Source organism: Dicentrarchus labrax, unplaced genomic scaffold, assembly GCF_905237075.1.
Source record: "Dicentrarchus labrax unplaced genomic scaffold, dlabrax2021, whole genome shotgun sequence".
NCBI lineage: Eukaryota > Metazoa > Chordata > Actinopteri > Moronidae > Dicentrarchus > Dicentrarchus labrax.
In genome coordinates, this window is record NW_026136716.1 from 1,393,346 (window position 1) to 1,407,903 (window position 14,558).

General features: G+C 44.7%; 1 protein-coding gene across 2 annotated transcripts in view; it reads right to left on the reverse strand.

Moving 5' to 3' along the window:
* The window catches only part of agap1 (ArfGAP with GTPase domain, ankyrin repeat and PH domain 1), a 135,540-nt gene extending 121,206 nt beyond the window's left edge, over positions 1-14,334 (reverse strand). For both annotated transcript variants that reach the window (XM_051426922.1, XM_051426921.1), the window contains exon 1: positions 13,138-14,334. In XM_051426922.1, the coding sequence (XP_051282882.1) occupies positions 13,138-13,300 (163 nt within the window). In that variant the 5' untranslated portion in view covers positions 13,301-14,334. The remainder of the gene's footprint in view (positions 1-13,137) is intronic.
* Between the last annotated feature and the right edge of the window lie 224 nt (positions 14,335-14,558).

Below are 14,558 nucleotides of genomic sequence, written 5' to 3' on the forward strand. Positions count from 1 at the left end.
GCCCCCCTCCCTCGGTAATCTGTGTGAAATGATTTAATATATATTATATATATATAAATAATAATCTGTCTCTTCTGTCTGATTCTCTGCAGAAACATTTGTGAGAAACAGTTTTGACGCAGTGGGAGTTTCTGTTGCTCTCTGGGTGAGTCAGAGTAAAGTAACTTAGGAGTGGGAGGAGGAAGAGAGGGAGAGAGGAGAGAGGGAGAGGGGAGAGAGGGAGGAGAGAGGGAGAGAGGAAGAGAGGGGAGAGAGGAGAGAAGAGGGAGAGGTGAGAGGGAGAGAGGGAGAGAGAGAGAGAGAGAGAGGAGAGAGGAGAGAGGAGAGAGGTGAGAGGGGAGAAAGGGAGAGAGGAGAGGAAAGAGGGAGAGAGAGAGGAAGAGAGAGGAAGAGAGAGGAGAGGGAGAGGGGGGGAGAGAGAGAGGGAGGAGAGAGGGAGAGAGGAGAGGGGGAGAGAGGAGAGGAGAGGAGAGGGGAGAGGGGAGAGGGAGGGAGGAGAGGAGAGAGGGAGAGAGGGGAGAGGGGAGAGAGAGGAGAGGGAGAGAGAGAGGGAGGGAGGGAGGGAGAGAGGGAGAGAGAGGGGAGAGAGGGGAGAGAGGGGAGAGGGGAGAGAGGAGAGAGAGGAGAGGGAGGGAGAGAGGAGAGAGGGGAGAGGAGAGGAGAGAGGGAGCTGTATGTGGGGCCCTTTGACCCTGCAGGGGTCAGATTAATAATCTCTCACTTAAAATGAAGAGATTTATGAGGCAAACACACTGTCCCTGAATGCAACACTCTACACACTGTGGGAACGATGCATTCACTGTCTGCAGGAGTAAATACAGAGAAATGGTTTGACAATGAGGAATAATTGGACTTTTAAAGGTTCTATATGAGATTATGAACATTATTCTCTGTGTAAAGAGGCAGAGGAGGAGGAAAAGAAGAAGAGATTGTGACTTTCTCCTCATTGATTAGTTGATTAATGAACATTAGGTCTCTATCTATCACCAACTGTAACACACAGGATTGATATTGATACACACACTGCTTGTTGCTCACCCTCCGACACGAGGAGGTCAGAGGTCAGATACAGAACGTCATCCAGAGCGGGACACAGACAGATGCCGACCCGATAGACCCACTCTGTGTACAGGCTGAGGGCTTTATGGTCCTCTGAGGCCACCGTAGCTCCTGAAGGACGCCGACTGTCCTCAGCAGGTCTGTGTGAGGATTATCTGGCCCCGAATAACTGCGATACACAGATATTATCCCCGTCATCAATGAGTGGGGCTGAGTACCAAACCTCTGGACTGAACTGTAATATTTAATATTGGAACTGAAACTCATGAAAACACTTCACGTCCTGGTTCTGAGGGACGTTCACAGAAACGAGAGACGGGTGGAATTAGGCTGCTGGTGGCGACTGTAGAGGCAAATTAATCAGGCAATAAATAATTTATCGGTGCACGAGGCCTTCAGGGGGTCCCGAGCATCTGCTGTACGCCTCAGAAACACGCGGGGACGAACGCCGCTCGGGAAAATAGATCAAAGAATCGGGGGCTCTCTGGATCCAGCTTTGGGTCCCTTGAGACCGCCGGTCCAGCGCCACGCCTCACAGGAGGTCGATCGATGAAGCAGGAAGTGACATCACCCACCCCTGGGAGCTGGGGGGGGGGATCCTCCACTTGCTCTCGTCCTCAGTAACACAATCTCCTCTGTCTTTTACGTCCGTCCCTTGGCCGCCATTAGTGGCTCACAATGCGAGCACTCTGGTTTGAGGAGAGGGCAGGAAGCCAGCGGTCTATTTTTATACCTGCATGAGATCTGGGCTATTGTTTTGGTCAGGTCAGTGTCTGGGGGGGGGGGGGGGGCTGCTGCAGCTGGACACCAACAGCAGCAGGGACACGGATCCGAGTATCTGCATCCGGACTGGTGTGTGTGTACGGAGAACTTAAACTGGATCTTCATGCTCCTTTATCTTAGGTTTATGTGCCTGACACCAGGTCGTAAGTCACATAAAGCTCCAGTGTGTCACACTGTGTATAATCACCTGATTATTGATCCATACAGATTCTCTGACCTCCTGTCTGGTGCCTTGACCGGATTCTCTAAGTCTCTATCTTATAAATATTTTACATTATATTTAAAACTGCACAATGAACCCAAACAGTCAACAAGGTTTGTGTAAAACGAGAGATTTGGGTGAATTCTGAGCAGATTATTTCCTGTTTAGGGAACTTTGTATATAATTCTCTGTCTGTATTATGTATTTATTAATAATTTAACAACCATACAGACATAATCGGTGTAACTTCAGTGATTTCTTGTCCCTGATGCTCGATTATTGTTCTCTTTTGGCGACCCCTCGTGGAATTAGTGCACTTTGATTTCCCTGGTTTTTGTAGCTTTAAGTTATTAAAACATAAATAAAATAAATGAGGAATTCAACAAACTGGACCAGGCTCTTTAACTACAGTACAAAGCTGCGTATGAAGATGCTTATGAAGTCGAAGAGCTCACTACCTGAAACACAACTGAAACAACAAAACACCCATAGCTTCATTTTCATCAATAAACCAATTCTGTTACTTCATCAATCATTTAGCCTCCACTGTAAAATAAATTTAAATTTGTTAACTGTTTATTTTCATAGATTAAACACTTAAATTTGAGTTTAATATTGTTAATACGTTTCAAAAATTATGTAAAATTTGTGACATTAACAGTAAAAAGAGTATTTGTTGTGTCATTTTACATGGATTTGTTAGTTAATCTTATATAGTTATGGAAGTTTTCACGACAGAAACGTTTAATAAATGTTGTTTATCAGTGTATAAGCATTGGTAAACTGTCCAAATACAGTTTCTATCTGTGTAAACAGCAATAATTACTGTAATCTCACTTGAAATCCATATTAAATTCAGAAAAATCTAATAACAGCCCTCCTCTGTTAACTTAAGCCTGATTATTTGTATTATAGCAGCGTTCGCCTGTATTTATAGCTCAGTATTTACAGTGTAAATATCTGAAATGAAACATTAAAAAGCTAAATGTTAAATGACACAAGGTTGTGTGAGCAGCACAGAGACTTCCCCCCATCAGTAAATACTATCTGTCCAATGAGAGATCGTGTAAAAAGTACAAAATGATCCTGACAAAGGTTTCGCTCTGGTGAGGAAACAGGACAGAGACTGAGGTTGTGGATCTTCTCTCTCACTTCCCTCACACAGCCAGCATCGCTGTGACTCCACCACAGTGTTTCAGGCCCTCGGGCCGACATTTACGGGCTATTTGGGACTCAAAGTGCAGACCCCGACTCCGTCAGAGCTCCAGGATGTTCGCAAATGTACACATCTCAATAATGGAACAGATTTAGAGTGAGTTCATATGAACACAATGAGGAAGCATGAAGTGCCATATATCAGGTGAGTTCCTCGCATTGTTGGAGAACGGTTCCTCTGTTAACCACAGATCTAACAGTCGCCTGATGAGGACACTGAAATCATTATTGATCCAACAACTAAGCTGCATCCCCCACAGTGTTTCCCTCCCTCTCCCCGAGTGCTGAGTCACACAATGAGATTCCTGTCTATGTTCTGCAGCCGGCAGGAAACCAACTGAGCTTCGCCGCTGTGACGCAGTAAGAAATGGCCAAAATGACATCTTCAAAATGTCAAGTTTTATCTGAGCAACTCCAGTTTGATGCGATAGAAACCAGCAAATATTCACGGTTTAAAAGCGTCTCGGACCAAAACAAAACAAAAACTGTCTTTGTTAGTCTTTCCAACAATCACCAACTAGAAATCACTATCACTCTCCACCAGACTCCAGAGACTAAAATGCTCATTTTACTGCGCAGATCAGCGGAGAACGGTTGGTATCGATGGAATTAGAGGTCAGTTTGTGATCAAACAATAAATTACGTGTGTAACAGATGAATCAATAACCCCCCACATGAGAAACAAACTCTGTCTGCCTGTTAAATCTACCTGAGCGGACAGCAGTGACGGTCGGGCAGGTGGAGGCCCGAGCGGAGCAGCTTGACCTCAGCTGTCAGCTCCGTTTCCCATCAGCCCGCCTCCCGCAGGAGGACACCAGGCGGCTCAGCTCTGATCCACAGGAAACTGGACAGACAGGTAAAACCTCTGCAGACAGACGGAGTCACCTTTCTGTCGAGTCAGTGGGAAACATCAGCAGCCTCTGGAGCAGGCGGACGTCACCAGTATGTGGTGTAACATCAGGTCCTGAGACAACGTTTTATTATGTAATTAACTCATTAGCACCAACGTCCTCTTAACGGAGGGGGATAATTAAAACCAGGGGCTGACTTATTTACAATAAAATGTACTAATGACACATTTTTCTACTTATTTAGTTTGTTTCTATTTTTAAGTTGTTCTAAACTAAAACACTGCAAAAAAAGGACGTAAAAAAAGTCTTATGTTTTGCCTGAAAAATAAAAATAATCTTATCAACCATGTTTTACATGAGAAAACGGATCAGGTTTTTAAGAGAATATATCAAACTGTCTTAATTACATCTTAGATCAGCTGGATTTAACCAGTAACAAGAAGAAATTGTGTCTTATTGCTAAAATTAGCTTTTAGATGTAACCAGCTAGATTAGCTCGCTAGTTAGCTAGTGTTATTTTTCTGCAGTAAAACACTAACTAACTAGCTATCCAGTTGGTTATTGTTTTATTTTTAGACAGCCAACGATTGACTCGAGGACACTTTCCCTCTGGAGGCATTAAAAGCTTTATACTTCTTTAAAACATATGCAATAGAGTCGACTATAGCCCCGGTGTACAGAGTGAGCGAAGGTGAATCAGAGCTAGAAGTCTCTGTCGACCCAACACTAACTGCTAATTCCCCAGAGACACCCTGTCACCAGCAGAGACGCGTGTGGGTTTGTGTTAAACTGCATCATGACTCTCTGCTGTGAACGGCAGGAAGTGGAGACGCTCCGGGGTCACAACACAGACGCAGCTTTAATCGTTCCACTCTGGACGGACCTGAAGGGACGACGGGAGACAACGACAGACAACGACAGACAACGACAGACACAGAGCGCGATACAGATCGGCCAATCAGCGGTGAGACGACAAACCAAATTTAGCAGCAAAAGCCTGGAGCTCTGCATTATTCAGACACAATGACCCATTAAAAAGTGTTTGAGAATGAAGACGAGGAGGGAAGCAGAAGAGTCTGACAGCAGCCTCAGACAGATAGATAGATAGATAGATAGATAGATAGATAGATAGATAGATAGATAGATAGATAGATAGATAGATAGATAGATAGATAGATAGATAGATAGACAGAAACAGATAGATAGATAGATAGATAGATAGATAGATAGATAGATAGATAGATAATAGATAGATAGATAGACAGACACAACAACAACAACAACAACAGACAGACAGACAGATAACAGATAGATAGATAGATAGATAGATAGATAGATAGATAGATAGATAGATAGATAGATAGATAGACAGATAGATAGACAGATAACAGATAGACAGATAGACAGATAGATAGATAGATAGATAGATGGATAGATATTTGCCAATCGAGTCTGACAAGTGTGCTAGAGGGCAGGTACTTAGCTAAAACTCAGTTGCATTAAATGAGTCATAAATAAAAGGAAATATAGATTAATGATGCAACTAACGATTATTTTCATTACTGATTAAAGTCTGTCAAACATCAGAGAACAGTAAGAGTGCCCTTTAGGAATAAGTTCTGGTCAAATGGACCAATCAGCATCCTTTGAGGAAGTACGGGCAGGTACGGGGGGATGCTAACTGGCAGCAGCTATTCCAGGACTTTGAATCAATCACCAACCGATCCCGTGGTTTCGTTTCAGTGAACGTATCCATCACAGACTGTATGTACAGTCACTGCACACAGCTGTAGCTATTTATAGCGCCCTACAGTAAATCTAGTATACATTACAACACAAATACGAAGCCTTGCATCGAGCTTCATTCTGCACCAGCTCACAGGATGAAGAACTAATACATAATACAGTCCACAAGTTCTAGCAGAGCAGCTTTCACTCACTGTTTATCCTGTGATGAAAACCTACCAATTACATCTGCAGCTTTGTGGTGCGGCACAGAACAAACGCAGGGATCCCCACCCTTTCACAGAAATCATTTTACACAACTCTTCCAGTAGTTTTTCTTTCCAATACGGAACCGCACTTTGCTCGCAATGGTGGTCAGCGCTTCTGGGGACGCTCACGGTTAGCTCGCTCTCTGGGTGAGGGTCTAAAAATACACATTTTCCAGGATATTTGGTCATTTGTATCAATTTCTAGGTGTAAAACATCGGCCTCCTGATGAATGAGCCTGAACTACACACATCTATAAGTCATTTAAAGAGCACAAAATGAAGCAGATGTCACAATAAAACACATGTAATTGGGTCCTGCACTGTGGATCAAACTAGTCTGGACACTTGGAGGGGGGGGGTTGCCGAACTCTTTTTCCACTTTTTGCACATCGGCAGCCCGCCTGACTGTATTTCTCTGTGAGGTTTTCTGTGTCTGAACAGAGAGGCTGTGATTAAAGGACGGAAAGGTCAAGACTCTGAAGCGATGAAAGGACTCCGTCATGACAGTGTGTCTCTGTTTGAGTGCTGCCAGTTTCTTTATCTGGAAACTGGATTTCTGAAAGAGAATTCACTTTCTTTCTGAGTTACATTAGAGGATCCATATCAATCTCATGTCTGTGTGTATGTATCAGTGTTAAAGGGTATTTGTTGAGTGAAATCATTGATTTTTGGTTCCCTAAACGCATCACTTTCACATGTCCTAACCTGCCACTGAACATATGTAGATAAAACTACATCAGCAACTGTTGCATAAGACGAAGTCTCGTACCCCTGGGGCTACCCCTACCCTCTGTTGCGTCACCGTTCATAAAGAATAAAACACTCTTTTTTTTGGCTTCCACTTCCTCTGAGAACTACCTCAAACAAAGACGGAGTCAGAGCAAAGAACTGTACAGGCAGACGGAGGTCAGACACAGATAAAGACATCAAAGGACAAACGCATCGCTGCTGTTGAACGCTGCTGCATTCGAGTGCAGTCATGTGTTTGGGATGGCTGATAACTACATTTCCCTAATGGGACCCTGGAGGGTTACAGTGAGAGAGGAGGAACGGCAGCTACATTACCATCTAGCTAAAAAAGGTAAAATATATTTAAAAAATGAATTAAATGCTTTGATGTTGCTAGAAAACACACACACATCACAAAAAAGATTAAATTATTTTTTTTTTTTAGCGTTTCCCTGACAGTTTATCTCGTTTCCCGCAGCAACGCCTCCAAAGCACATCTGGGTTAAGAGACACTCGATCAGACGGGTCAAAGAGCTCATTTCACTTTGTATTTAGTATTTAAAATCCCTCTCTGACGGATCAATACCCCCTCCGGCTGCTTCCTCCGCAGACCGATCGATGAAGTCGTCGAGCCGACCGCCCCCCACACCCCCACCCCGGGTTTAGTGGTCATCAGGACCCGCTCGGGGACACTCGTTATCTCTTTAATCTCATTCTGTGGACGAATGCAGCGCGTGCAGGAGGACTCTGAGACGGGAAGGGTTTTTTATCTCCAGTGTTTATTTTCAGCTGCATTTAGGAGGATTAATCCTGTTCTTATTAGAGAAATGTGTCAAAACAAATGCAAGGAAATTACTTAAAATTGCAAATTTGGTGCCCCTGAACTATTATTATCAAGATTACATCATCTTAAGTGCAGCAGCCCTTCATTTTTATGTAACACTTCAGAGTTCCTGCTAAACTTTAATTTTAAAATAAATATGCTTGTCCTTATCCGATACAGGACAGCACTTGCTCATGAATGGTTTTCTGCAGAGTCTCGGGTGATTTGACTATGGTTTAATTCAGAGGGGCTAAAATACAATTCAAAGCTTCCAGGACAACAAAGAGTATTTCCAGGATATCAGGTCATTTTTAATCAATTTCCAGCTGTTTCCAGGATTGGAAAACTAGTTTCTAAATATCCAGATATTCAAGGATTTCCAAGAGGCCCTGACCAATCTTTGAGTTCTGATCCCTAAAATGAAAAAATTTAAGCCTTCCTGATTGCTCCCGTCGGTGGGTGGCTTTAAATACTACGATACCCATAAGCCCCGGTTGCTGTCGCTATGAAGAAGGAGCTGAGTCAGAGGTGTAGAGAAGTCAAAATGTATCTTTGTTGCAGTTGGGAAAAAAACCCAACTTCATAGTTACTGAAATTCAACCAACGTTTACTCAGAATTCAACATTGAAGCTTCTCCTCTTTTTGAAATGCACCCTGGGAGTCGTAGTTGACTTCTCTCCTTCAGCTACGTCGATTCAAGTCATTTTTTAAATGATAAATAAACTGAATATCTTTGGGTTGTCACAAACATTTCTCACCAGGTTACAGACCAAACAATCGATTAACCGAGAAAATGATGAACAGATAATGAAAATAACGTCCTCAACCACAGCTGAAATCAGTCGGTTCCTCCCAGAGGGTCGGCCGGAGGTCTGTGCCTCTAATCGGAGTTTAACTGGTGTCAGCTCGGATCCTTGCAACCTACTGGAGGCCGATTAAAGGAAGCAGGAAAAAGTTGTGATCTGCAGATAATCCCAGTTAACCTCGTCTCCCTGGTGGATTTTTACATCAGTGGGTAACAACACTGAGTGACCTCTGACCTCAACCTGACCTGTGAATCCAGCTCCATATGCTTTGTAACTGACCTCCGCCCTGTATGAAAGACGATGTTATTCCCTACCTGTCAGGATAAACAACTACATTATTTTACTATTTAAAAATATAATGACATTTTATTTTCAATTAAAAAACCTGGTGTTAGTTTTTATTTAAGTACTGTAGATTGCAAATAAACAATCGTACAGACTCTTTGGTTGCATCCTGATGCAGGACGAGGCTGCTGATCAGAGACTGAAGCTCTGTCAGTATAACTTGCGTTCGGCTCTTCAGTTTCGTAGAGTTAGACTTATGAAACTGTTACTTCGGGCACTGTTGATATTGATCGCCACAGATAAAATGTTAATTGTCCATCCGTAAAACATCCCGATCGGACCCGATCAACCACGCCGGCCCTGATGTAGAGGCACATTACCAGCCTGTGATGCCCCCTGTCCGCCTCCACTGAGCGCGCTCACTGTACTCCAGCGTGATGATGACTCATGCTTCACCTCGTACATTAGGCCTAATGAAAGCCGCAGGAAAACAAACGATTGTGGGTAAAAATACACAAGCACTTTAACGTAGAGCACATAATGTCTGTTGGCCCTAATCTGGTGCAGTCAGCATGGGCGGGGTGGGGGCGGGGATGGAGAGGGGGGGTGGTGGACAAAAGGTGCAGAGATCTCAGCATAATTTCTCAAGACAGATCGGCATGCTGGCAGCTCTGCGGCGGGCGGCGGACCCTGTTATGTAACGGCTTAAAACCCTCGTTTAAAAGCATCCCTCTGACTTCTTATTACTGTTATTACCGGACGTCAATCAGCCGCAGCGTTACATAACGGGCAATCTGCCGCTGTAACGTTGTTTTGATGTTGCCTGAACACTGAGGGACAGCGAGTGAATATAAACGACATTGATACTGTTTGTCTCTGACTCACACACACATCCTGAAAACCTCCTGCAGACGTTCACCAGCCGTCGTATGTGAGACCATTTGAATGAGAAACTTTATCAATATTTTCAGCACGGCGTTGACGTCTTGAACAATGTCGTTTCTAGGGCTGCCCTGAAAAGTCCACGATTCAAACAATCCGTGGAGAAAGACACAGAGTCAACTCTAATGAAGAAAGACTCGTGGAGCCGCGTCTCCACCTCAGAAACCGCTGATATAGAAGGTTAGAGTGGCTTCTTCCCTCCTGTACTCGAGAAGAGGTTTGGATATCAGGAGAGGGTTAAACAATAAAATAAAAGATAAATAAAGAAATGATTCGACTGGCTGAAGGTGAGAACTTTGGCCAGAAGAAACAAAGGAGTGTAAACAAGTGACCTGCCACTTGTTTACACTCCTTTGTTTCTCATCGATATTGTGCATTCAAACCCCGGTCGGGCTTCATTTCTCTCCCTGGCAGCACGAGAGGATTCACTTTCCCTCCAGGTGGTCCCCGGTGGGAGTTGAACCTCAGACCCCGCCGGTCTCTGTGCCTCGCTTTGTCCCCAGAATGAGACGGGGATTGCGTCAGAGTCCACCGGTTGAAACATGAGAATGAGCGTTATGTGGATACAGTCCTGACAAACGAGAGGAGATACACGCAGCCTGGAGGGTGAGCAAACACACGGCGCCGAGGCTAACTAGGTCAGGCGGTGCGTTTGCTGACTGGAGGCCAGAACGCCGACGAAGTGAGACAAAAGCAGTGCGAGACAAAAGGCAGGAGTGGAAGAGGAGAAACGTCTCGACTCCACCTGTTCCACTCAGGTCATCTGCTTTCTACTCAAAATACATCGTCTGACTTCCTCGGCTGGACTTCATGGGAACACTTGTGAGGGATGCTTGTATTCTAATCAATCATAATACATCAGTTATAAACTTATGTGAAAAAGTTCCTCCAAAAAGCAGCTGGGATATGGTTTCTTCTTCTATTATTATTATTATCATTATTATTATTACTACTGTTTTTATCTAACGCTACTAAAATGTGAAAACATGCGAACCAGTGCTTTGATTACAGGGAGGAAACTCCTGGTTTATTCCTGATATTATCGGATATCTGAACATTAAAAGTGGTATCAAAAAGGAAAATATAAGATTAAGAGCCCCAAACATCCACCACGACTTCCTGTTCACACAAACCGGCTCTGGCAGTTTCTTTCGTACTGGTGTTAATTACCTGCGATTTACTGCCTTTAAGTCTGTAAAACTCTCTGAGGGAAACCCTGTTTGTTAAAAAACACTCGACTGTGTTTCCTGCTGTAGAAATGAAGCGAGCGGCGTTCACAGTGGCCTGATCTCAGCTGGTTTCTGCTAATACGGCAGCCACAGAAAATGGGTCAGTGTCACCTGGCTGGCGGGACCGTCCATCCATCCATCCTTCCATCCTCTCTCACACACACACACACACACACACACACACAACCTCACCAGCTTAATAAGAACCAGAACTGACTGGGGGGGCTGATGGGAGCAGCAGGAGTTTGTCTCGCAGGAGTCGACAACTTACTTACATAACGACAACACAAACACACAATAGGGACGGCGGCCTCTCTCCGGATGAGAGCTTGCGTAACGCGACATGAATCTGAGCGACACGTCCAGATGTGCGCCGAGGGGCAGAGTAAAGAGGCTGGCAGTGCGAGAGCTGCTGCTGCTGCTGCTGTTTGTTTTGGGTTATTTCCAGCATGAAAGCAGGCTGAATGAGTCACCGTGCGCCAGTGAAATCAGCGAGTCACGGAGCACTGTCACACTCACATGCTACGACACCTCAGCTGGTGCTAATGTAGACTTTATGTTGTACTTTAGTGCTCAAATCCATTATTACTCCTGAAAGAGAGGGAGTTATTCTACAAAATCTCCCACAGACCAAACCCCATTCATTTTTGTCTGTATTTTGCAGCAATATCTGAACATTCGGGAAGAAAGAAAAACTGCAATCATTTTCTTTTTATTGAAGCAGATGTTAATCGAATACCGTGAGAGTCCATTTGAGCAGCACTGCTTGACATTTTCTGAGTGGTAAGGTCAGAAATCCTGTTAGAAAACGCAGCATTGTCGACCTTTAAAGCTGCGTAGAAACAGAATGAAGTTTAAGGCGTGTTTTTAAATCAAATTCTGTCACGTTTTTGACCTAATCCGGCGTGTTTTTCCTCTTCGTGAGACAAAGATCAAACTCTGGCTGGCTGGACACATCTGTAGCTCAGAGTGTATGTTGTGTACCTCACACAGATGTTCATAAACAAAAAGTCGGCTAACACACAAACAGAGCAGCTCCCAGTTTGACACATCATGGGACCCAGAGGAATGAGCAGAAATTGACTAATCAAATAAAAAGGGAGTGGAAGGGTTTCAGTTTCGGTCTCTAGACGCCAAAATTGTACTAAGTTACACTCGATTCTACATTCCGCCACCCAGATATTAATTTTTAATGCAAATGTTTCCTTAATAACTAATAATCGGTATCTGCGTCGGCCCGGAGAAAACCATACTGGGTGGATCACTTCTGAATTCCCGGAAAATGACACCGCATCGAGGTACGACACACTGTATGGAAAGGCTTTAAAGGACGACGTTGTAACAGCGGTACTCAGCACAGTTTGTCGTTATTAAGGATATCTGCCCACAGACACCGGCATCGATCAATAAATCAATACTGAGTGGTGTATTGTTTTACAAAAAGGCTCAAATCAGAACATCTGTGCTAGTTTCACCTGCTGTGTTTGAATATTCCTGCAGAACCGTCAGACACAAAGTCCAGAAACGCCTCTGGACCCCAGAAAAAAAGGAGATATTTCAACTTTTTTTGAATTTTTGGGAAGTTGGAACAACGACAGAAGAGAAACAGGTTTGGTTGTTTTGATTGATTGTAGGTTTTTTTTACCGATCACAGATGGATTATGGAGATTTCTTAAGACAAAATCCTCTCAAACTCAGGGGGTCTGTGGTCTAATGTGCAGATTATACTGCGCTGTCAACACATAACACGCCACATTTAGCAGCCCATCAGAGGCCGTGGAAGCACTGAAGTTAATTTATAAGTTATCCAGCGTTCCCGCTCTTTTTAAGAAATCATTTTCCAGGAGATTTTCCAGCAGATTGACTACAGTTCTGCTCAAACTCCTCCACTTAAAATCAAGTAGAATTTACTTTGTTTCACAGAAAATTCATCTTCTAGAAAGTGAAAGTGTTGCACGTAAAATTAAACATCAACCACAACAACAACAACAACAACAACAACAACAACACAGCTCATTTAGAGACTGTCTGCAGGTTTTCCAGGATGCGTGGGAACCCTGCAGGTTTTCCAGGATGCGTGGGAACCCTGCAGGTTTTCCAGGATGCGTGGGAACCCTGCTTATCGCGTTACAGCGTGTAAAGAGACAGAAGGATGACCCTCGGTTGTCACCCTGTTTGAAGGGTATTCAGACATCCTCCCTCCCCTCCAAGTGTCCTACCTTCAATCGCAATGACATGCTCCCGGATCTGGTTCTGCAGCAGCGGCTCCTCCACCCGCTCCAGCAGCTCGTAGATGGAGTAGATGTTGGGGTGGACGGACTCGAACCTCTGGATCTCGGATCGGATGGCGGCCGAGTTGGCCAGGTGCTGCTGGTAGTTCATCTTTGTGGAGGTCTTGCAGCTGATGGTGAGGAAGAGGTTGGTGGCAGGAAGGTGAAAGCTGTGACCTCCAGGAGGGGGAGGAAACAATGATCCTATCTTAATGAACTCAACACATCAGTTTAATGCTGTTTACCATCAGAAGGTATAGAGGAGTTCAAGCTGTGACCTCCAGGAGGGGGAAACAATTATCTCAATGGGCTAACATCTGTTTGATGCTGTATACATCAGCTCATTTAAAGTATAAGAGGGTAGAGTCTTTTCTGCCAAACGAAAACAGTGAATCCTCTTCTACATCCCTGGGTTTTTTTAATGCCAGTGATACTTCCAGCGCTTTTTGGAGGAGGCGGCAGGGTCGCTGCTACTGGCCGGTGAAGGCAGCTGTTTCCCGGGGCGTCCCGGCTCCCAATTCCGGTGCGGTGACAGATGTGCGGCAGGCTGACCAACGCTTCCCCATATCCTTAAAAACATTAAGACATTAAAAACGATCCCTCCTCGGGTTTATTTCTATTCAACAAACTGCTTTTAGAGTCACTCAACTGACCAGACGAGGGGGATAAAAAACGGCCTTGTTGCTAGCTCGCTAGCTATCCGGCTAAAGCTAAGTAGCTTCCCAGCTTCCCGGGGGGAGAGAGACAAACTACCCGCTCTTCAGGCGCCAAAGTCGGCTTCACATAGCACCCGAGTGGCGGATTAAAGCCAGCGAGAGGAGGGTAAAGCAGCCATTTTAAAACATATAAAGTCAAACAGCAGCTGCTGGGGAGGCAGCTTGATAAACAGTCGGTAGTTAGGATGCCTGTTCCCGTCCGTCCGTCCGTCGGTTGTTCTGTCTCCGCTCCGGAGTTAAATCCCACCGACCGACCTGCTGCGGCAGCCGCCCCGTCGGAGCTCCTCCTCAGCGGGTCCTGGGGTTGTTGTGAACAGGTTCGAGTCCCGCAGACGGCGCACAAACACTCAGCCGTTGTCCGCTCCCGGTGCTGTGAGGTCCATCCCGCTGAGCGCGGAGCCACTGAGTCCCAGCCGGGAACGTCTGTGTGCTTCCTCAATGCGCACGCACTCCACACGGGGGGTTCCGGTGGGGTTTTCAAAATAAAACCGATTTTAAAATACGATTTTAACAGATTTTTGTGTCATGCACATAACGTGGCCTTCCCTTATAATATGTATGGAAGTCTTTATACTGAGAAACTTTATTTTTAAGCCAATATTATTATTATTATTATTATTACCACCATCTTGCAACTGCAACTTCTTTGCACCT